The following is a 25,496-nucleotide window of genomic DNA, read 5'->3' on the forward strand; positions in this document are numbered from 1 at the left end:
GATTCGTAAGTTTTCGTTTTAGTTATGATATTTGTGAGGAAACAGTAATACTGAACATTAACCATGCTCTAATATAGCCATTATATGCATCTTTTGACGATTTTAAAACCTAAAAATTATAAAGCGTTGCAACGCGAAACGATTGAATAATTTGGAGAGTTCTGTTTTTGTCGTTAAATTTTGTGAAACTGCGAAGATTGCTTATATAAGGTATAAAATACGTCAAGTATGTGTACTCGGCGGAATAGCTCAGTAGGCTAAAGCGTTTTTACTTCAGGACTCTGGCAGGACTCCAGGGGTCACTGGTTCGGAACCTGCTCCGGGCAATGTTCTTTTCCTTTTTTTAATTTTTTTCTTGATTTTTTACTGGAGCTTTTATGATCCAATGTTTACATTTATCAAAATAAAACATTTAATGAATAAGTTAAAAAAAATGCCAAAATCTGTGAAAAGGCCCCTTTAAGTTGGTTTATCATTACAGTTTACAATAACCACGTGTAATTCGTTTATACACACAAAACGTCGCCTTCTAAAATCATCAGTGGATATGTAGTCCTCCATATAAAGTAAAGAAGGCAAACAAATAAGACCAAAAGTTATTCGTTGTAATAGAAACTAAATATCACGTTGTCCATTCTAAATCATACGATGAATAAAACTGCACACATACAAAACATTCCAACTACAATATTTATTAAGATTTATTATTTACATCTGTCTGAATTGCGAACCATGAAATGTTTGCTGACAACTGTTTGCCAAATGAAAGCTGAACTGTTGACATTAATGACCTTTAAAAAGTGACTACAAAATTCTTCATTCAGTATAATTCTCCACTTTAATAATTAAATAGTAGCACAATATTAGAGTGAACGAAGAAAAGGTACATTGTGTACGCTTTAATAAAATAAAAACTGCTTCAGGTTGTCAAGATAAGCAAGAACTAATGTAAATGCTAAATAAAAGGTGCTATTCTGATATACAGTACATCGATTTCCGATCACCACTAAAACATCAAATGACGTCATAAAATGAACACCATGACGTCCTAATTTTATATGGCGTGTTGGCTCTATTCAACAATGTTGAATATGGTCTACAAAGTATGATCAGTTTGGGTGTTGTTTCAATAATGCGTACATGATGATGGGAAAAAAACCCATTTTACTTGAACTTATAATTGGGCCGAGCTCTGTGAAAAGGGGGTTTTATGCATGTGCATAAATTATCGTCCTAGATTAGCCTGTGCAGTCCGCACAGGCTAATCAGAATCAGAGCTTTCCGCCTATTCCGGATTTTTTTCTCAGAAGAGACTTTCTGTTAAACGAAAAAATACCTTTGGCCTATTAGTAAATTAAACATTGTGCAAAATTATACAATTTTCTCTTCAAGTGCGACTTATGAAAAAAGTAATGACCTTACACATTTTCTACAATCCTTACATTTTCTGATCGGAAAGAACTGTGCACGTAACGATTAAACAAATTAATCGTAAATCGTTTTTCATAAAAAAAATGTGTTAAGGTATTCTAAAGGTCAGTCTATTCTGCTGAGGAACAAATAAATGATGCCGGATTGTAAAGGTTTTTTATTTTTTTATTAAAATATGGGAAATTGATGACGATGAATTGTTAAGTACATTCTAAAAAAATATGGAACACTTTTCAACTACTGAACCTTACGGTAATAGTTGGGTACATTCATTTGGTGTATTTGGCAATTGATGTTTGATAAATCAGTAAGCATTCAAATTATATTGTCGTGGAAAAGATAACACCTGTTTTACTCAAGTTCAACCGAAATATTTACATTACGTATCAATTCTGTGTATGGGGCAGTTTGATTGTTAATATGTATGCATTATAATTATTTGATAAATGTCTTTTTAAAGAACGAGAAATAAAGTTTGTCTGCCCAAAATAACAAGGTTCCTTTCACATGAATTGACAAAAGTGCATTCACAACATAAGAATTGCCTTTAGTTCAATGTTTCCGAAACAAATATACTGACATTTATCAGAAAATCGGAAAAATGGGTCTAAGTAAACATAAGATCAAAAGTTGATTTTGATCACGTCTGTTAAAGTAGCCTTAATTACAGATGGCAAATTTGGTGCTCTGTCACCTTTATAACCTTTTTGTGCGGTTTTTACAATTTCTTTACTTTCTTGAATGGCACAGGTGTTCAAATTCGCGTTGGGCGGGCAAAGCAAAGTTGGGTATAAGCATGAGTGAGCTGCTATTATAATTGAAACTAAATAAACTGCACGCATTGTGCTTTGCTGGGTATTTGCATTCTTTAACGAATTTCAATGTGTCTTAAAGATATCACACTGAATGAGAATCAAACAATTACAAACTTCACGCAAATATGAAAAAGTGCGCTGTCACGAGACTCCTTTATGTTATTTAAATATTTGAAGTTTCCGGTTGGTTTAAGGTCAGATGCAGACGTTGGCCATCTTGAACCCTAAGACGCTCAAGCCCCGTTTGACCAGTTTTTGTTTAATAATCACTTTTAAGGTCGCCGCGTTGTAATGGATATCTTGTCCGCTTAGCGACCGGGAGGTAATGGGTTCGATCCCCATTGTGAAAGCGTTCTTAAGATCTCCCCCAAGGACACCAAGTACTGGTTTTAGGCCAAGGCAACGGACTCGAGAGTGTTTCAATAAGTCTGAGGCTTTCGATGCAATCGAGCTAAAATAAATAGGTCTAAACAAACCATCGCTTTCACATATGCGATAAAAGATTATATAATTTTCAAATTGTGCAAAATACGATCCCAATAATTTATTTTTATGAAAATATTTTTATTTTCAATATTAACACATAAAACTGAACATAAAAAAGCCACAAAGTTTTAAGACATGCCGCGCCGAAACTGCACAAAAAACTACTGCAATCAAACAGAAACCGGGCGTTGATTTTCAGCCATCACACTCATTTGAGATAGCTGTTGATATTACGTTACTTGTTTGGAGTTAATGTACCATGATATTAAAATAATAACACTGATCATATATCACACACGGAATCAGTGTAATGCAAGATGGTCGGTTTTGAAACATTATACTGGCGAGAGACGGAGAAAAACATGCGCTATATTTTGAATATGCAATTAGTTGTTTATTCATTTCTTTAACTTATTTAAATTTTCGTGTGATTTCAGTCAAAGAGTTGAAGACGCAATCCGTCAGTTTTAGAATATTTACTCCACTTTTTTATCATTATACTTTAATATTTGAGACACGCTGTGGGAAAACGGGGCGTAATGCATATGCGGAAAGTGTCATCCCACACAAGCCTGTGCAGTTCGCACATGCTTATCAGTGACGCCACTTTCCGCTTTAATGAGATTTTTCGTTAAAAAGAAGTTTCTTCTAAAAATCGAGTCGAGGTGGAAAGTGTAGTTTCAGACTAGCTTGTTCGGACTGCATAGGCTAATCTGGGATGACATTTTAAGCACAAGCATTAAAACCCGTCCCCCCCCCCAGCACTCGTATATTAGAACAACCGTAAGTGAGGCAGTCGAATAAGTGTTTACATGACTTACAATTTATGCATAGATTATTTTACATATATATTCGGTTCACTATTCGCTGTTATACTTGAAATACTTTTATTAAAATGCTGAATCCATTTTCAACGTACAAATATGTTAAACTTGACTGTATTTAATCAGTAACCTTTACGCTTTGGGATATTGGTATCAAAGTTAAGGCAAACGCATAAATAAAATAAAATACTTCAATTTTAGACATAAATTTTTATATAATTGTACGTTCGACGAAAGGTTTTAGACAACACGGGATTATGTTTGCGAATTCTATTTTATAAATCAATTTCAACTGCACGGAATCCGATGCAACTTTGATGTGAATGAAATGGGAAACATTATTCCCGACACGAGTTCTTATTCTGACATATTTATATCGCCATTATAGTACGATTTTGTTAACTGACGTGTTATATTTTACATATCAAAACTGAACCGCACTCTAGAAGGGTATTTAGGTCTGTAGAACGTCGTAAAACAGTCGAATCGCCGTATGGGGCCATTATAATGTGCTGATAATAAAGTTTTTACTCTTTCACAACAAGATCATTTTAGTTTCAAGGGTATTCACTTTACATCTGAACTAAACAGCACTTTTGTCATTAACATATTTCGCTTGTATGTGAAATAGATTCAAGCGTAAACCTATATTAGATGAAAAGCGTTTGTAGTTGGACTTAAATGCAAAAGGGTTCAAAACCATAAAAGTCAAAGTCACTTCTAAATGAGATATTTTTCAGACATAAAATAGGTCGCCTTAATGTCATTTCAGCCATTTGTCTCGTTAACTTTGTCAGCCTTTATTAGCAAGGGGGATCGTCTTAAAATGTTATAAAGAAGCAACTCAAATCGGTACATGATGTCAAATAAAAGTTCACATGTCACAAAAATATTCAACAGTTGATAACTTATATAATCTATATGAATGAATGTGAACCAGCATGTTTTGCCTCCAAACCTAAACTCAACAACGTAAATTTTACCCACCCGTTCCTTAAACGATGCGGTTGAACAAAACAAATAAAATAATGTGGGATAGGAATGTTTGCGGAACATCATTTACAATACTACTTTAAATAAAGAAACACAATTAGTGTATATTACATAAAGCATATATATAATGTTATAATAAATACATTTGCATATCCACTAAAATTATAGATATCGCAATTTGTCAGGTAACATAACATACAATTGTTGTAAGATGTGAGATGTTTTAGCAGCCATACAATGCTTTCCATATAGTTATCATTATTATATACAATGATAATAAAATTTCTAAGACGAGAATGGGCGAGAATGAAAATATGTTTTACCGCGATTGTGTATTCAGCTAGGCAAATTATTCTTATTTTCATTTGGATCTTATTATTCATCGAACTGACCGAAGAGAAACTAACTGTGTGTGCTGCTATCTTTATCATGACTAAGCAAGGTTACTGCCCCCCCCCAAAAAAAAAACGAAAAAAAAAAAAAAACAAACACAAAAAACAACAACCAAAAAAACAAAAATGAGTAACACAATATATTTCAAGGTCAAAACAACGAAATAAGAATACTCTCGGAAATAAACTATTGTTATATAATTACGAATGATTTAGTATACAATTCGAAAATACATTCATGTGCAATAGACGATATTCGGAGTATCAGCCATTATCCGTGCTGATGTGTGTTTACCGGTACAAGACACTTGAAAAAATGTTTTTGGTTTCTCCGACACATAGGGTCAGGCATAACGCAAAGAACAAATGTGTCGTTATAATGTTATTTAAAACAACATTTGAGTTATGGTAAAAAATAACTATGTATTCACTTATTATTGTTTTATTTGCGACCCACCGTCCATGAACGTGTGTGTTCTTAAAAATGAAAAATAAAATGTTGACAGTAAACATCGCACTATCAAGTTGTAGAAGGGCCATGTATGATACCCCACGATAAATCGATAGATATAACATAAGGATCGTTATAGTTTAAATATTGTGCCAACGGGTTTAGTTGCAAGAACGTGGTGCTACTCTACCATCTGGCGAAACCTGTTTTAATAAATCACACTATCGCATCATCAACAATGTAGACGATATCTATCCGATGTATCCATTTTCGCGCGCTACTAGTCAGCTAGCACGGTAAAGCACGTGCAAATATACAGGTAAGAAGCAGTGATTTTGTCCTTTGCCGCCGCATAATACCGCGTTATACTTAAGGAACTGTGCGTGCGCCTACGTCAATTGAATTTTGCGCGTCCGGGGCGCTATTAGAAGTTATCTCGTAATGTGTTCTTTTACAAGACACCGCCCTCAAAAATGTGCTTCTAGCGGTGTTTGGTTTGGTCTAACAGCTAGGTAGACATTTTAAAGTGTTGCGTTGCTTGTGATCATAAATTATAACATCGTTATGTCTTGTTTGAAAACTGTTGTATGTTGGGTGTTGCGCAGAAAAGATTTGGACACCAACTACAATCAATGAGTAATAAAATGCACATACACAGTATCAGGTATGAGTATTAGATACACATACCTGACAGTATTAACGAAATAAATTTTCACGTGCCGCTCATTTATCATAGTTGATACTCACTGAATATAGTTCTGTGTCTCTTTATGATAATAAATACCATGAAACATGCGATATTTGAGAGAGCATGTGGGCTGTCATTGGTAAATTATAACACATGGGAAATACACCTCTTATAGTATTTCTTAATTTGCTAATACAATTCGCATATAAATGGATTTAAAATTGCAAAGATTGTCAAACGTTCAAACAGAATCGTTAACTAGTTGTCAATATTCATAGTAAGCATGGTCACTGCTTTACATGTTTCGAACTCCTTTGAAGTTTTCTTATACGTGTGGTCGTACCTCCACAATAGTGATCACCTTTAAGATGTTCCTCAAAACAATACTTCATTAAGATAATTTTTTACCTTTTCTTAATACGTTTTTAACGAGAAAGCCCGTACTTCTGAAAAAAGTCATTTTCACTTTGTATAAAGGCTGAACGACACACACCAAGATGGAGCATACAAGATTACAGGGACAACCCAGGAATCTGCACAATATTGCGTCGTTAGCAGCCTCAGGGTCTTAGAAAGAATCACCACCAGTGTTTGAGGAGGCTTCCTTGTTATATCCCCATTAGGCGAGATCGTATCAGAAATGTTCAGTGATTGATAGTTTAGTTACTGAAACCTCAAAAACGACGTTGGTAGTCTGTTACAGCCCCTAGACATTGATCAGCGTAGTCTGGATTTCAATTAGAGCGAAGAAATCTCGCCAAGATGCCATTGGGAAGGAGCGATTTGAGCTCTGTCTGAGACGAAGACGGTTTGTAAATAAAGCGATTTCAGAAAAAGTCTTCCTAATTAACCCATGTATGCCTAGCGTCTAGAAAAAAGGCCTTTGCAAACAGCGTAGACCCAGATGAGACGCCGCATCATAGAAAAAAGGCCTTTGCAAACAGCGTAGACCCAGATGAGACGCCGCATCATGCGGCGTCTCACCAGGGTCTGCGCTGTTTGCTTAAAGGAATTTCTGTAAGAAATATTCAAAATATAGAAATAAATATACTAGACATCCCTAATTTTGGAAATAAATTGATCCAATTTAGAAGGATGGGAGAGTCCACTAGGCATAAATGGGTTAATTATCGCTGAGTTGAAATCTTACTGTAGACGAAGTCGCGGTACATGTATGGTCTATCCGACTAGTGATGGACCTAGGGATAAAGTATGAGTTTGGCTCACAGGGCGGATGATACATTGACACATAAAAAAAAAGTACTTTATCAGTCTGAAAAAAGTTAACGCCTGCGCCCTGTGTTAACGGACATCTGAAATGAAGTTGTTTGTTTCAATCGCTTAATCCGTGTTGACAATCGATAAGACTCATAAGTAACGCACGAATACACATCTGGTCAAGCCCTTTAGCCTGCAATATTCAATCTGTGACGATAACGCTTATCGCAAAAAAAACAAACACAGCTTTTATTGAATAATATCCCTTGTTTTAGTACAAATTTATCTTATTATTATAGATTTTCCTTGCTTTATCTTTTCACGTATTGTAAACAATGCATGTGCCAAAAATATAACATTGTTATTGTACTCAGTGTACGAAAACATTATTTTTTATATAATAATAATTATGAGAAAGCAAAAGCGGTTTGTTTGGAAAGGCGAACGATAACTATGCGCTCTGCATAACTATAAAATGTGTATTACCTTACGTTATTACATAATACACTTTTTATGGTTCACAACCAACTTATGTCACTTTGTCGAATTAATGTAAACTTCTGAGACGGATTTATCCATACAGAAGTTACAAGTGTTCCTCATATGCGTATTGTTAAACTGTAATAAATTGTATGTTGCGTTCATATTCATGAGTATGTATGTTCGGGAAAAAATTAAGGAGTTTTTAATCACCATTTGGGAAACAGGCGCAGATGGGGTGGGTTAATTAAGGTGTGTAGACGTGAGAATATATAGGTAATTCATGTAAATCCTTGCATTTTCTTTGAAAACCATGTATGTTTTGGCGGTCTAGATGTAAGAGACCCTAAATAAATGCACTCTTCCACAAACTTTATAACTTACGACGACCCAGTGTACCTTGGCATTACTGGTAAAATGTGTATACATGCGTACTCGCTTTCTGTACGCCTTTATCGGTGTCTTGCACACAATGCCAAAATCTGTCAAAGCAATCAACGACAGGGAATCGTACGCAAATGTACACATTTTATCGAAAATCATCACAATGCCACTTCGCGAGATCTTAAGACGTGTCAAAACGAGGTTGGAGCACGTGTCAATTAGCGCCTTTGTGCGTTTCTTGAGGGGAAAGCCGGTGGCGTATCGGTTTTGAAATCTTTATGCTGGTCAGTGTCACTGCTATCCAGTAATCAAATCAGTCACACGTTGAAATTATAGAATGATGGTAACTAAGAACTACGTAGTTACAAATGACTTTCTGTTATTAAAGGGACTGTCAACCGCGATTGACAAAAAAAGAAAAGTTTTAAAATACCGTATTTGTTCACAATTATTAGTTTATATTGATTAAAATATCACGACTGTTATATTACATTACTTGAACATATTTTCAGTATATTCGGTAATACAATTTCACGATGTGAAATCGAAAGTACATCGCGAAAATAGGTGACATAACGATATACACTATAAATAACGCAAGTAGATTGATCATTGTATATATATAATATATTCAAATCACTACCGAATATTTGAATACGAAGTGTAATATATTGATAAACTATGTTACAATAACACAAAATAGACAAGAAAAATTATACATTTTAGATGAATTTCAAAAAACGCAGCAAAGACAAATTAGCGCCTAAAGCCGATTGTGACAAAGATATTTCGTACATATTTTCCTACAATAATCGAAGCATTCGTCTTTTTAGTTATTGTTCGTGTGTCGTATGAATAGATATCGTTGCAGGAATTTACAATGAACCGTTAAACTAAATTTAGATTCACATCGTACATGCATGATTTACATGCTGGCGAATTCGACTGTACATACATTTTCTATTTCAGAATTAAATATCTGGCTTATTTCGCATTTTTACTCATTTTATAAAAATTAAAAAATATGTGACAAAATCGTATAGTCTCGCTTTAAATCTCGTGTACTCTAAATATAGTTTATATCTAGGTTGGCGATAAAATAACGATTATATTCTAGTTGTTCTTTTAAAATAAATATTTGAATAATGCATTGCTCTCAGAATACTAACATACTATATGGATAATCGTTGACATCCCATTAGCATTACAACGTTTATCTTGCAAATGTCTTTGAACTCATTTCATTTCCCGCCCATGCCTTTTCCCCGAAATGCCCACGACAAGAGTGCCTCCGTCTGAAAGTCTGAGAGAAATTATTTCCGCTCATGTATTTATGTTTCTATAACATGTGCATCCAAACAAGCAAATTTATCCGCTCGACGAGAAAATGATGAACACGTGAGAAAACTTCCTCATTAGCAGCTTAATGAAAGATCCTGTCGGAATCCATCAGTTGCACATACGGTATGAGAATATTAAGATAGAATCGAACAGGGCAGGTCATGCTCGATTGATGAGTGATCGCGGACAAAATTAATCGATTAAATGCCACAGACGAAACAGTGAAGACGAAATAAATTCCTGCTAACGTTTGTTAGAAAATGACCTTTTAATACGAATCATTTTAAATCTAAAGCAGGTCCTGCAAAACATCTCGTCAAACTTTTATTTCTGTTACTGTTTCTGCAGCTGTTAAATCTTGCTATACTACTTATACCGTCCTTTACGAGAAAACATTATCATCATTAAAACAGTACACAACCATTGTCATAATAACTTTGAATGCCATCTGTATTACGTAGCGTCGAAACCAACACCCTAATCACAATCACAAACATCACCAATATCATCATCATCGTCATCATTTTGCTCCTCATCATCAACACAAACATTGTCATCATCACCAAACCGCCAGCAAACAAATATATCGTCTGATATCTAAATTATTCATACCTTGGGTTGAAGAACCCCAACTCGTTGTGTGATGGGGTCATTTTGTACGACCTCTATTCGGCACCCCTCGTCGTTTTTCCTTGATTTCCTTATCACAATATCATCAGCGCTAAGAAACACTGTCCGGCCTACTTTCACCGTCACAGTGTTTGTCCGTAACACCAAAGCTGCATGTGCAAACGACGGTAGTAAGCACAGAAGCACAACAATAATTCCATATACGCGTATTTTAATGGCCGTGTTACATAAGCATCGCACTCGATCCATTTTAAATCGTTGTGCGTCCGCCTCAGCTATCACTAAATTCCGTTTTCACTTTATCCGTTAACGTGAACGCACCACTTGAAACTTTCACCAACATAAAATAATTCCATCTTCACACTTTGATGAAAACACTACATAGGAGAAACATGTATTCCGGGGTTTCTTCACGACTTCACATCTTCGGGTTTGTCAAGATTCACTATTCAATAGGAAATTGAGAATATAGTGACACGTCAAGTCATCCTTCTTACTCTAATGTCTTCAGACCTGCAAACATACAAATAAAGATAATTTACTTGACTTGATAATCCGTGCTTTATTCGCTTGTCCTGTTAGTTTTTGGTACCTTATCAAAGACGAGATTATTTGCGGAATCTGTAACTTGCAAAACTGTTTGGTGCTATTTTCCAAAGTACACTGATAAGCTTAGAGCAGGGAGACATATTTGTATAGAACAATCTATCGCGAGCTTTCAGACCATGTCGGATTACAAAAATATCCGACGAAAGCCGATTACAGGAAATACACAAAAAACTGCTAATGGGTTGTGCGGTAATTATAACGGCGCAAGAATATTCAAGTGTAGAAATTATCGCCTGTTCTCATCGCGTAAAAACGTACCAATGTCACGCAGGTGTGAAATGTTTGCTAGATCTACATTGGTTACGTCTTGCAAGCCTATTAACATGACGGAAAGGGACACTTGAACTAGAATTTTCGAACATACTTGAAATTGCCGGACAATGATGACCATGGATTTGTCGAGAAGGCCACACATTGTGCCCATAAATCTTTTAAAATAACAAGCCGAATGATAGACGCGTCCCCTAGGGGTGTTGATGACAGCGTTGGTTAGTAGTTACACCATCGTTTTCACAACTTTGGTGGGAACATGTAATTTTATATCGTTGAACAAATTATGGGGTTGTATTGAAATCGTTAATGAATTTATTGGGCAAAGCATTGGGATAATTTGTTGTGATGACGGGAAGATAGTAGATAAATTTGTTTTCGCACTTGTAACATTAAAGGTCTACATTCCTTCTAAAACAGATAAATGAGAGAAAAACCTCAAAGACGTTCATTAATTCTGTACTCGTATAGTGTGAAATTAGTCAGTGATGCACGAAAAATAATTTACGAGGCAAAATTAGCGAATAATTGCTGTCGAAATCAAAATGAAAAAAATATTGCCTAATAGTTGATTCTCTCGTTAACTTGGTGTTGCAGTTTCATATGCATTATTTACTCATTGCTAGTAATAATAATTATAATAATAGTTATTATAAATTATTGTAAATTGCTAATAATAATAAAAATAATAATAATAAAAATAATAATAATAATAATAATAATAATAATAATAATAATAATAATAATAATAATAATAATGCTACTACTACTACTACTACTACTACTACTACTACTACTACTACTACTACTACTACTACTACTACTACTACTACTACTACTAACTACTACTACTTACTACTTACTACTACTACTACTACTACTACTACTTACTACTACTACTACTACTACTACTACTACTACTACTACTTCTACTACTACTACTACTACTACTACTACTACTACTACTACTACTACTACTACTATACTACTACTACTACCAACTACTACTACTACTACTACTAATAATAATAATAATTTTAATAATAATAATAATAATAATGAAGAAGATGAAGAAAGAGATGCTGCTGCTGATGATGGTGGTGGTGGTGGTGATGATGACGATGACGATTATAATTGTGGTAGTGATAATGATGATGAAGAAGAAGAAGAAAAAGAAGACGATGATGATATGTTGATGATGATGATGATGATGATGATGATGGTGATGATGATGATGATGATGATGATGTGATGAGATGATGATGGCTGCTGCTGCTGCTGATGATGATGATGATGACGATGATCGATGATGATGATGATGATGATGATGATGAGATGATATGATGATGATGATGATGATGATGATGGTGATGATGATGATATTGATGATGATGATGATGATGATGATGATGATGATGATGATGATGATGATGGTGGTGATGATGATGATGATGATGATGATGATGATGATGATGATGATGATGATGATGATGATGATGATGATGATGATGATGATGATGATGATGATTGTGGTGAGTTTGATGACGATGAGGAGGAGGAGGAAGAAAAAGAGGAGGTAGGAGGAGAGAAATATGAAAAATATAATGATGATGACCGTATTAATAATAACAATAATAAGAAGAAGAATAAGGAGAAGGAGGACAAAAATGATGAATACATAAAAATAAATAAATTGCGATAAATAATATTGTCTATTTTAAATAAGAACTTTAATTTTGTCAAACTTACTGACTTTTGCGCAACTGTTTTTTTTTGCTCCAGGCATTTTAGTAGTTTCGTATTCTATCGACAAAAATAAACAATCGGCAATTCAAACAAAACCAATTTCAATTTAAATAATGACGTGTTTAGTTAATTTACCCTGTTCATACCCTAAACAGAAGTAATTTGCGTTTTTCCGATCGAGTGATTTCAAATTTCACTGTGATTGAAAAGAGTACCATAGGGCATTCTGTGAACATCTGTTGCAGTGTACAAAGAATGTTAATGGCAAAAGACTATTCAGGCATCTAAACAAGTTAAATGTATTGCAGCTGTGAAAATATACGTTTCCAGTTTCGCAAATTTTCAATTCCAGTAAAGAAAGCGTTCTTTTTTCCCGCGCCACAAATTTTATTTAGTTTTGAAAAAATATGCTTTCTTAGAAATGCCTCATAAGATCATTTGTTTTTAATTGCGATTGAAAAATCATAGACTAAGGGGAATATAAATTCTTGTAATGTATTAAGCTTTGGATTTTAATGTTAAGTTTTCTCGTGTCGTATTATTCTTTGCTTTTTGGTTGGATAATACTGGTACTACTGTGTGGCAAAAATAACAATATAATTATATCTCTCTATATATTGAGATCGTTATCTGTTTATTTTGTCGTCGTATATGTACTTATGAAGAAGATGGAACCTGTCTTTAATTTTAACACATTTATGCCTAGCGTCTAGAAAAAAGGCATTGGCAAACATGATGCGGCGTCTCATCAGGGTCTGCGCTGTTTGCTTAAAGGAATTTCTGTAAGAAATATTCTAAATATAGAAATACATATACTAGACATCCCGCATTTTGGAAATAAATTGGTCAAAATTTAGAAGGATGGGAGAGTCCACTAGGCATAAAATCTGGTACGCATGTGTATTAACCCTTTTATGCCTAGTGGACTCTCCCATCCTCCTAAATTTGGCCAATTTAAGTAATCGCACTATAGCCGCGACCATTGTTTCGATATATGAGGTCTACTACCGTTCATGACTTATTCTTTTTGAAAGATATTTGCCAGGGACGCTTAGATTAACTGATAATTATCTTTCTTTTGCTCAAAGAAGAAGCACTCTATTAAAACAACAGAACACACGCGCGCCACACATTATATTTTATGAGTTCTGAGAATGATCTGTTTGTCTATCAAAAGAAATTCTAAGCATAACAATAGAGATTTTTTATGTTCGCTATAAGCAATTAAGTTTGTTGTCATATGATCCGCATCGTGCGAAAATAGGCCTTAACACTTAACTGAGCAGTGTAACATCAGATATCCCTGTGTATCCGTATACTCTTTGAGGAGTCACAATGTCTGCTAACGAAACATTTCATGACTTTAATTGGACAGGGAAGTTCATGACCAGACTTCGTGGATGTTTTCGCTGGTCTGGAGCTACGCCGCTTACCGTCTTTGGCATACGAACCATTTTCACATGAAGCGACTCATATGGAAGTTTACGACATCGTATTCCGCAAGGATGAGTGCCTATCATTCAGTCGCATATTGGAATGGTCGTTAATCCATTTATGCCTTGTGGACTCTTCCATCCTTCTAAATTGGATCAATTTATTTCCAAAATTAGGGATGTCTAGTATATTTATTTCTATGTTTAGAATATTTCTTACAGAAATTCCTTTCAGCAAACAGCGCAGACCCTGATGAGACGCCGCATCATGCGGCTTCTCATCTGGGTCTACGCTGTTTGCCAATGCCTTTTTTTCTATACGCTAGGCATAAATGGGTTAATTAATAACTCTTCGAAGAAAGCGAACTGGAATTCTGCAGGATCATATCAATACAGAAAGCACTGCGTGGCCACTTTTTCGTGAATCTGTAGGTGAGTTACTAATATAAAGATTTTTTTTAAATAGGAGCTGGCTTATTTGTTTTGTTTGCCTTAGACATGCTCCTCTAAGAAACGCCTAGGTCAGCTTAATATAGTAATTAATATGACATTTTCATCATATATTAAATTGTTATCAAAAGCACTCCAACACATTACTTATCTAATCTTAAGTATGCGATGACTGCAAGCGCAAAACATGTTGAACCTATAAGTGAAATTAAATGAAATGAAAAATGAAAATGACACTTAGTACGGTATGAATTAAATCATTAAAGAGAAATATTACTGCATTAATAAAACACACGCTGACTTTAATCCGAATTAAAGTTTTCTTATCTTTACAAATATTTACAGTCAAATTGAAACAGTCAAAACAGCCTTGCTAATCTCCATTCATTCGAAATAGATCCGTTTTTCACCGTGATTTAAGCATATGCAAATCTGCAAATCATTAGATTGGTCTACTTAACTTTCCGAATACCGTTCATGCTGCGCATTGCCTTTAATGTGATTTCAAGAAAGTCATGTGCGAAAATTCTATGGTGCTAATATTGTCACGGAATATTTGGATCGCATAAGACGAGTAAGAAGCGCGTTAGGTTTCCCGCGGCGTAAGCGAACCCTTTATCATGATAATGGAAACCCACATTATTCTGACCTACAAATAAAATAGTATGAAAAGCAGTGATTAATTAAATGGTAACATTATAAACATTATTGGCATAAGACACGTCAAACTAATTTAACATGTTTTGTACAGTTATTATTTGTCCACAAATAAAATTACGTTCAAACGCAGTGTACCTGCAGCATACTACATATTTACCATTCTACGAAATCAGCAATCTTTAAATATAATATTAAAAATAATTTATTATTAATGAGCTCAAAAAGCATATCTGTTTTATTCGTTCAAATATTTCAGATCACACGTGTCACACTTTTTTTTATATAATCCAAAAATGTATCCAACGCACAACTAAGCATATTTTTTTCTTTCGTATCTGGGTTTTTAATTGTTAAGATATTGTCATGACAGTATTGAAGTTGATTCCTGCGTTGAATAAGATACTCCTGTAAAATTATTATCAAAATGGCATGCACAGGCACAATCAGTATAATACGCATAATTAAATACACATTCTTCGTAGATATTCAATTATGGCCGCTATGGTTAAATTCGGTCGACGATCTGTCTATATTTAGTAATTTACTAATGGAAAATGAAACATTCAACTCTTTCAGTGCTGGAACCGAATTTTGAAGACCTTTGCAAACAGTTTGGATCAAGATGAGAACGTGGCGTCTCATCAGGATCCAAACTGTTTGCTATTCTGATAGTATTCATTGAGAAAAATCGAAGAAAATGCTAATTTTAGAAATTCAGCAGACGACATTTTAGCAGACGACAAATTTCCCAGCATGCAAAGGGTTAACCGTTAAGATAACCGTTGATATCATATGCAAAATATGCAAGATCATTTGCGACATCGTCGTATCAATTGAACTTGTACAATATCTCCTCTGTTTCCAAACAAATTGAACATTTACGCGGCGCAAGGAATGCATATTAGGAACAATGAAAGCCACGGAGCTATCGTTGAATATCGTTTGGTTAATGGCTGATATTAAATCGTCAGAATGTTTCATCAATAAATATATTATCAGCGATCTTGCGCGAACGCTCTTCGCATGGCTACTTAACGTTAAATACCCATTTCACCCGATAAAGACGTTTTGTTAGTTTCTTTAACGACTTTAATGTCAATTTGGGTATACACTCTGAGTATAGTGATCACAAGAAAAAGTGAATGGTTTCACACTTGATCCTGAAGATTACCCTGTAGTAGTGATCCGTAACTTTTAATTATATTCTGCTACTATTCTAATAAGATTAACGTTTAACCCTACCATCAATGGAGCAATTTTTGATCAAAATAAAAGTTTCGTACGGTTTCATGCAGCATTTTGTTTTCAGGGACAACAATGCGTCTATGAGCAAGCCAAATAATGCAGGAGCTATTTTGTCAGCTTTGTCGGGTAGTTATACTGGAAATTTGTGATCTAAGCAAATCACGAGCGTTTCCAAACTAAGGAGTGTTTAAGTACCCGAAAGAAGACGGACTAACACCCGCACGCGGTTCAACCACCTCGAATATGAATACGTCGAACCTTACGTTATCTTTTGTTTTCAAATAGTGACCTAACATGAGTCACTTGTTGCTCTGAAGTAGGTGATAAAAGCGATAATAAATCATTATGTCTTTCGCCAAATGGTAAACCTCACAGCTTCAAGCGGGTAATTGATTGTTTAAATGCACACATTATGTCATTATGCGCACTGTGATTAGACAGATAGATTTGACTCGACTTTGCAGGGCGGCGATGTATTCACGCTATTTGGGATCGACTCTTATCGGTTGACAAATTGAAAACACAAATGAAATGTTATCTACTTTTAAACGTAAGTTGAAGGCAATTGTCGATACATTACGCGATAACGACTAACCTATGGACTCCGCTCACCCTCCACGTGAGTAATAAGGAAACATTTTTGTGTGTAATCGAAGACTTCAGTATCGCGTTTTGCAATTGGAATGAAGATGTTAAATAATAAATACGACCACCTTAGGCAAATAATGAGTTAAATTAAACACAACGAAGATATAAAATTTCCACTAATTAATCTAACAGATAAAGCCACTTTTATCTTTGAATAGTATCAGCCGCACACACAAAGAACGTTAAGAGCGTATATTATAAATTGTTAAGTGCCTGTCAGTCAGCAATGTTTTCGCTTAGATCAACAAATACACAGACACTTTTATAGTGTAAATGTAAAACGAGCTTAATGGAAAACCGTGTATGTTCACAGTAAATAAAGAAAAGCGGTAATTATGGCTAATGCAATTATAATTTTTTAAAGATAAATTATACATTTAATAATTGCATTTTTTTCGACTGCTGCCTTCTAATTGTTGTTACCGTGCAACTGCATTTTTTACATTAATGTCGTTGTCGTTGTAATGCTTGCTGTTGTTGTCAATGCTATTGTTCCTCATTTTATATATTCCGATAAAATAATACACATCTGCGGAAAACGAGCAATGTTCTGATTCATTCAAGCGAAACAAAAAAGCATCAAATATTAAGATGTTGGCGAATTCCGACTTAATGATAATGCAGCCAACAAAACCGACGCAAACACCGGTAAATCTAACTTATGTTCACGCTCGTTGTCATCATTGGCACTGTTGAACCCATAACGCGGTCGAAAACACCATTGCAGGTGTGAAGGATTACCGCATTCGCCGTAAATTACGGGAAAGCTGGACACTAGTCAGTACCTCACGCGCGTTTGCTGAGCGTATACTTCCCTTGACCAGTACAGTGACAAACGATTATGGCTTATAGCGTTACTCGCGTTTCTGCGTACAGGTGCTGTTATGTTTACGTCAGTTAGCTTAGGGGAACGTGTTCGTGTTGGCTTAACGCGATGATTGTCAAAAATCCCACCTCAAAAGTGAGAAAAATATCTTACCTAAGGTCTAAATATGAAGAGGAACCAAGCAGCGATGTTATAGCAACGATTAGAAAACGGGAAATTAAGTGATTTTCTATAAACCGTATCTCCATTGAAAAACTAAAATATTGGATGTAAGCTGGAATCTACCCTCACATGAAAGTTCTTACCCTGGGAAAATCAATGTAATTTGGTAAAAGGCTGAGGGATTCTTGATTCTACCTCACGATACATTACTAACAGTTTATAAGGCTCGAATAGAACCCCTGTAACAGGGGACTTATAATGAAGCCATGCCGTTGCTCCGATTTTTTCTTATTTGTTCAATGCACATGTTTTTCAATATCAGGTATCTGTATCTGTACGTTTTCTATTGCGTGTGTGTCTCTCTCATATCAACTAACAAATAAGTTAAGAAACACTTGTCGGGATGCCAATCTATCTTGATTACGCGTCATAACTTACAAGAGTTACGTCATTTGTGCATAACGTGTAGAAGTAGAAAGTTACTGTAAATTATACTTTGATTTTCTTTTTCGTATGGATTTTAAATTCGGATCGATGTACATAAATACGTGTATGTCGAAATGTAGTGTACAAATGGTTGGGTCAAACGTGCATGAAAACATATTCTTTGTTGTTTAAAAACCACAAAAACGAACGGAACTTTAATAGTTTAAAAAGTGAACAGTAGATAATATAACGTCTAGCCTACGAATATTAGCTAAATGGATATTTTGTGTAACCCATTCCTTAAGCATTCAGAGCCCGAATGATAAGGTTACTTAGTGAAAAACTTAAACGCCATATATTTACGCAAGACTCTTGCTGCTTCTTGTTCATGTCTTTTGACATTAAAATGTTTTGTACAAGTAAACAGTTAAAAAATGAAAACAAGTTAATCTTAAATAAGCAGAAAACATCGAATTTCACACAGCAAAGTTCACTGCTACAATCAAGATTTTCCAAAGGAGCTTTGTGCATAAAATCCAGAATGTGGATTTATTTACTAACAAAAGTTCCGCTGAAGCTAAATTTATGACTATTGGAATTCTATCATTAATTTCAATTTGTGCCATGTTTGTACTAAACATTAGCAAGGTCGACATAAAGTCGTTAAGTTCATAATAATATGTTTAAAGTAGTCATTATGTTTAAAAAATATAAATCAGCGGTGAATAATAAAACGTGTTCATTTCCAATATGTATGCGAATGTATAGGTGAAACTAAACATAATAGTATTATTGTGTATATGTAAGACGAATGCAATGACGTCAAAGCTCTATGAATGCAGTGCGTGGGGCCCACTTGTTAGAGTAAAAACAGAACAATATAAAAGTTTTCGCCTAGAATGATTTTATCCATTTTAATCAGACACTTACTTAGTATTCTAGGACGGACTTAGGACAGATGGTTAAAAACTATTTCTACAATAATAGAATTACTGTCGCGCTGTAAAAATGATAGAGATAACGTGTAGCTTTACATACATACAGCAGTTGCAACTTGTTTTAGGACAAGTGGAGAGCAATCATTTCTTCATGTTCGTATTTGTTTGTAATTTAACGATCGTCAACCAGATGCACAGAAACATAGAACACATGCAGCCATCACAACAGCATGTAGTTGCGTCAGTTTAACGATTTCAAATCTTATTTAAGGCGTTAAGGAGTTGTAAAGCTCTTACTTGCGATGTAAATTCACTATATGAAGCGGTAAGCGCTAAATAACATGCGCAATGAATCACTCAAACATTTTAACAACTAGGTAAGATTTGCCAGGTGGGCTAAAAGAGGACATGAAAGGGTAACAGGAACATATAAATCACCTAACAAGTCAATCCTTAAAGCGAAATACAACAATCCGGAGCTTAACAAGTTACCCTGCTAAAATGTCGCTTACTTTTACAAATATTTGCACAACGATAACATGCGTTAAATCTAAATTTGATAGACATGGCGAAGAGATATATGGTGATACGATCGTGTGCATGTCGTGAATGCGTATCTACACAAGCTTCCGTCGATGTTTGTTAAATATTTCAACAATCTGGATAATGCGATTTAAAATATGTTAAACAAAGAGCGTTACATGTCTGTTCACATGTCTGGTTAGAATGCACTCGTTCTCTTGTGAAAGGTTCAATGTAATATGAACGTAAACGGACATGCGAACATAAGTTATAAGTTTTATCCTTATTAAATAAAGCACAAGCTACAAATGATTAAAAGCAATTAACTAGCAAAACACTTGTAACTGTCATAAAACAATATTACTACCTTTGTAAATAAGAAGGTCTTCTTCATGTCATCTAATTATGTGAATGTTTATTAAAACACTAGTAACCGTTGTTTCTAATACATGTTAATTGCACGCATTTGATGATGATTGATAACTATTTCACACAAAAAACACTTCCCAAATCACTGCACAAACTTCTAAAACATTAAATCATATAATACCATATAATTCCTCCATTTATATATTTGTACAATATATAATATTGCAAAAACTACATTTCAAACACCAATATTGCAATTATTATGTTGCTCATTATTAAAGAGTTATACTTGTATATTTTACTTTTATTTAGTTTTATCATACAATCAAGCACATATTATCCAGTGGCATGACCTTCACAACAGGTAGAACTGAACCCTCGATGCTGTCACACACAGTCTAAAACACAATATTTTATTTATGTATTCGTTTATTTATAAACTATTTTATCTGTTCAAAGCTTTATCTACTTTGATGTTTGTTTAATTAAACTGTCGATAGCTTATCAAAATATAATTACTATGCTTTCTCGTGCATAACAAAAAGTTCTTTATTATCTACATCCACATACACGTCAACTCACGCATTAATTTACCCGCGTTGGCAGACCAATTATATCTCCACATTTCGCAAATTATTTGCAAATTTTGTCTTTCTAAACTCTCACTATTCATACTTATTTCCAAACCAATTTTCTTCATGTAAGTCCAAACAATCTGTCACTCATCCACTCGATTCCTGCCTTCATCATATTCCTATCGTAGGCAATTATTAGACCATTGATTGACTGTAAGCTCCTCCACAAGCGCTTCAAGCACTCAATCACGCGGTGCGGCTTGAATCCAAATACAATGAAATCTATCATGTCTCGGACAAAGAATCCGTTTAACGGGTCGTTTAATAAGGCCCAACGTGTAGAACATTGGTTGTTTGGATATTGTCATGTGCATGGATTGAAAGAACTGAAACAACCTGAATCGACAGATCGAATCCGCGCCGTACCTTTTCATGAACTGTTCTTTCAATTACACAGGCGGTTTATCTGTATAATTATTTGGAAAAAAACAACAACAACAACACCATTGTCAGGAATGTCAAAACGCATACTTAGGAGCAATTACGTTGGACCGTACAAGAGAAACAATCGTTATATGATTATGTGGAATCGAATGGATTAACCTGATTAAGCGGATTTCAATATATTTCGAAATGCAATGAATTATAAGACGTCATCTGCATTGGTATGGAATTGAAGCACATGCCATGCGAAGAAACGCCGGACGTTTACATGTTGTTGTAAAAGTCTACCACTAGGAACATTTATTTGATGATAAATGCATTACTACAAATATTGAAACAGGTTTGAATTTACCATGATGTGAAAACGAAACGTTTAAATGTCATTCGACTGTATTTTACGGGAAATTGGTGTAATGATAAAGGTAGCCACAGTAGAATAAAAAAATCACACTACGTGAATTTGTGCAAATTTTTTCTCTCAGGTTTTTTATCTACCGTGACCTGGAACGACAAGTCTAATGGTCTTGTAAAGTATTGATAACAAAGAACAACCATCCTTTCTCTAACATTCTTCTCTGGGATTCCTTTAAGGTTTAAGTTGTGAAAATTGCTAGAAATAAATTAGGCAACATACACTAGGACGTAACTAATCTATATTTATAGATTTTGAACTGACATTATTTTTGGGTCTGGTGCCAAAGGAAACGAATTGTTTATGTAGGTATTATTTATAGAATCGGTTATTAAACATAAATAAACCGATTACATAAAATATGGTCAGGCAATGAACACATCGGCTATTGAAGTTCAATGTTCGTAACTTCCTTAGATATTCACTGTTAACATATAAACAACTTATATAGGCTGTCACTGGTAATATGAAAGTATTTTTCATATTTGGTTTCTTTCAACCATTTAAAACAGCAAAACAAATCGTAGTCTAATCGGAAAAATAGTTTCATTTGAACTTCTTGTATTACTGTTTGATTGACAACTTCTCATCTTTATGTTTGCTCAATGAATACAATTGCTTGACATAATTAATGTCTTCCTCGAATTCAAGATGTCCCGCTGTCAGCTATATTTCGTTAAAATTGAAAAATAATTTGGAAAATCAAGTAGTACCCCGTTATCAAATAGTAAAACTAAAGCACTAATTTGTCAAACCTTTCCATCTTTGTATGGCGCTATGTTGAGGTAATAATTACATTGAGGTCTAATAGGGCGTCATTTTATAAAAACGCATAAAGAAATGTATGCCTGCATTTCGTATGTGATTTTTACAACTGTGAGAATATTTGTAAGACAAAGTCCTCGCTGTCCATCTGTGTTTGCATAGGATTTAAACAAAAGATTAAACCGTACACTTGCAGATGTCAACATTGGTGTCAGTGTTCACAGTTTACAATTACCGGCTTTATCTCCCCAATGGTGGACAAACACTTGGGGAAAAAAGAACTTCCTTAACATTAGCAAAGTCAATACTCGATGATTCAGTTTGCCAGCGTTTTCGTTCGTTAAATACTTAAATGCCTGTCTGTGATTTTGACCATTTATGATTTGGCACAAAGGAATCATAACATATTAATGCTTCCATCTAAAGAAATAAACATATAATTGTCTTATAATAAAACAAAATAACAAATATGATACACATGCAACTATAGATCATTACGGCTTGTCACTACGTATAGGATGTGAATACGACCGTAATAATTTATGTTTTTAGTTATCGGTAGCTGTCCTTTAACTAGAATATTTCTAAAGAAGTTGTTTTGGAAAGCAAGGTAACGACAAAAATAATTTACTTACTGAAATCTTAAGAACTTACTTTCCGTTTTAAACACACAACATATGATTTGGTTTTTGTTTGTGAGCGTTAGCTTACAAATAATGCAGACCGAATTTTGCAAATCGGTATGCCTTAGCTACGCTAGGAACCGTAACCCGTGACTGCCTGTGTGGATAACTCCAGTAAAATTTAGCAGACGACAGAATGCTAAAGCGTCTGGTTTAACCACCGCATCTGCCTGTTCTCACTGGTACAGTACATAGTACATAGTGTGTATTTAACAGCTTGTAAGACAACGTTGGCCAGTCTAGTGTTTATCATTGAAATCTGTACATATTGGCTGCTTTCAGGGAATACGGGGCTAAATGCATGCCAAATACGATAAGCCTGTGAACACTAATTAGCTGTATCAATGATTTGAAAAAAACAACAACACATAACGACCTGTGTTTTAAGACACACTCTTTATAAATTTGAATGGGTTATGGTCATTTCAAAAAGCTATAACATAGTTTTGAAAACTGAGTTGCGTCTAAGATTATACAACAGCGAACAAATTCAGTGCCTTCAGCACTTTGATTATTAACCCGCATACTGTTTTATCCTAAAACTATTTGAGTGAGTAATTAATTCGATATGCATCCGTATCCAAAACCGTTTGAGAAACATATGTGGCATGGCATGCCAAAAACACACCCTTGGCACTGTAAAACTCGTACAATGTGAAAGTTGCACCCATCCTTCATGTTGCATATATCTTTATCAGTATGCAACTTGAGCTTTAACAAAGATAGAAACTAGTTTAAATATGTATAAAATATTCGACTACACAAGGCAAACGAATATGTAAAAATACCGACATAAAATCGAATGAAATTAAGAATCAAGAAGGACAATATGGCCCTAGATTGATGACCAGTTTAGAACTAACGGATGCGATTTGAGCAATCTTTGTAGAGGACACATAGCGGATTTAACCTACCAAATATATATTCTATTTAAAACATTGCATAACCACACCAGCCGGAGGTGCCTATTATGTTCCAATCGGAATGGTTTGAAAACAAACTAAGCAGAAAAACACTTTTAAGTGTTAAAAACAAATTTTAATTTAAGCTGCCTCTTTGCATTTTTGTTTATGAAAATATGTGACCCTGGGGGATGTCAGTGTTTACCACAGGGACATTTATAAAAAAAACATTATTTGTAGAGGACCATTACATAATGCTATATATACAATATTCGTGGCTTCAGAGTAGATTTTGAAAGTTATTTAGTTTATCAATCGATACCCATAATATGACCAAAGAAACATGATTTGAAAATACGGTTTTTTAATGACCTCTTTCTAATGTTTCAAACCAAAAATTAGAGCTTGTGGTTCCATAGAAGGTTAGGTTGTGTAAAGTTATTTACTTTATAATTTTATATACCGATAAACGCAGGGCATGATCGGAACGCATTGTAAATAGGACCCCTATGTGATGTCACAACCAAATATTGAACACATGCCACTTGCGGTGTCAGAGAAGACGAATGTCTTAAAACATGATTTTAAAATATAAGTCTATACAAATCAGATGAATTCTGGCGAATGACCATTTTGACCCCGTGGTATAATTTGATCGATTCTTGTAGTCGACCTCTCGATGACTTTACACAACGCACTTAAATTCATAAACAATATATCTTTTAATATATGTTCAATTATGATTCTGAATGAATAACGTTTCACTAAATACATTAAAGCATTCCTTTTGGAAATTCGTGAATGTCTTTTCTATGTTGACTCTTTATGTTATAAGTTTAATAAATTATTATGTGGTACCTTTGTTATGTTGAACAGAAGAAGAGAATTCTTACCTCATATATATTTTCCATTTGTTACCTTATTTGTTTATGTTTTTAACTTTAAAAACACCGTCTTCTTTGCCTCGTTAGTTAACATGTGGATGAGGTTGTTTTACACGAAAGTACTGCAGCAATCAGAATACGAATAATAACATGGTTCGTGTGAACGATACATTAAATTTGTGACAGATGCAGCTGTATTCTTGGCACAAACGATTTTTATGAGCCTTACCATGGTCACATGTACACATTTGAAAACATTTGGACTAAGTACAAGTATTCCCGTGATAATGTTACACCTCTTCCTCCAGTCACAGGTAAGATTAATGATGCGTTCGTTTCCCAAGTTAATACCATAAAACCATTGCGATCTGTGAATTGGTCAACTAATGTTTCA

At 34.5% G+C, this 25,496-nt stretch overlaps 1 protein-coding gene across 4 annotated transcripts in view; it reads right to left on the reverse strand.

Annotated features, from left to right (window-relative positions):
- Nucleotides 1–25,496, reverse strand: part of LOC127862123 (FRAS1-related extracellular matrix protein 1-like) — a 61,252-nt gene that overhangs the window by 22,261 nt on the left and 13,495 nt on the right. For 2 of the 4 annotated variants that reach the window (XM_052401112.1, XM_052401109.1), the window contains exon 2: nucleotides 10,116–10,646. In XM_052401112.1, the coding sequence (XP_052257072.1) occupies nucleotides 10,116–10,382 (267 nt within the window). In that variant the 5' untranslated portion in view covers nucleotides 10,383–10,646. Of the gene's footprint in view, nucleotides 1–10,115; nucleotides 10,647–20,435; nucleotides 21,269–25,496 lie in introns of those variants that run through there. The other 2 variants (XM_052401111.1, XM_052401110.1) reach the window with 2 other exon arrangements.

Source organism: Dreissena polymorpha, chromosome 16, assembly GCF_020536995.1.
Source record: "Dreissena polymorpha isolate Duluth1 chromosome 16, UMN_Dpol_1.0, whole genome shotgun sequence".
NCBI classification, from domain to species: domain Eukaryota; kingdom Metazoa; phylum Mollusca; class Bivalvia; order Myida; family Dreissenidae; genus Dreissena; species Dreissena polymorpha.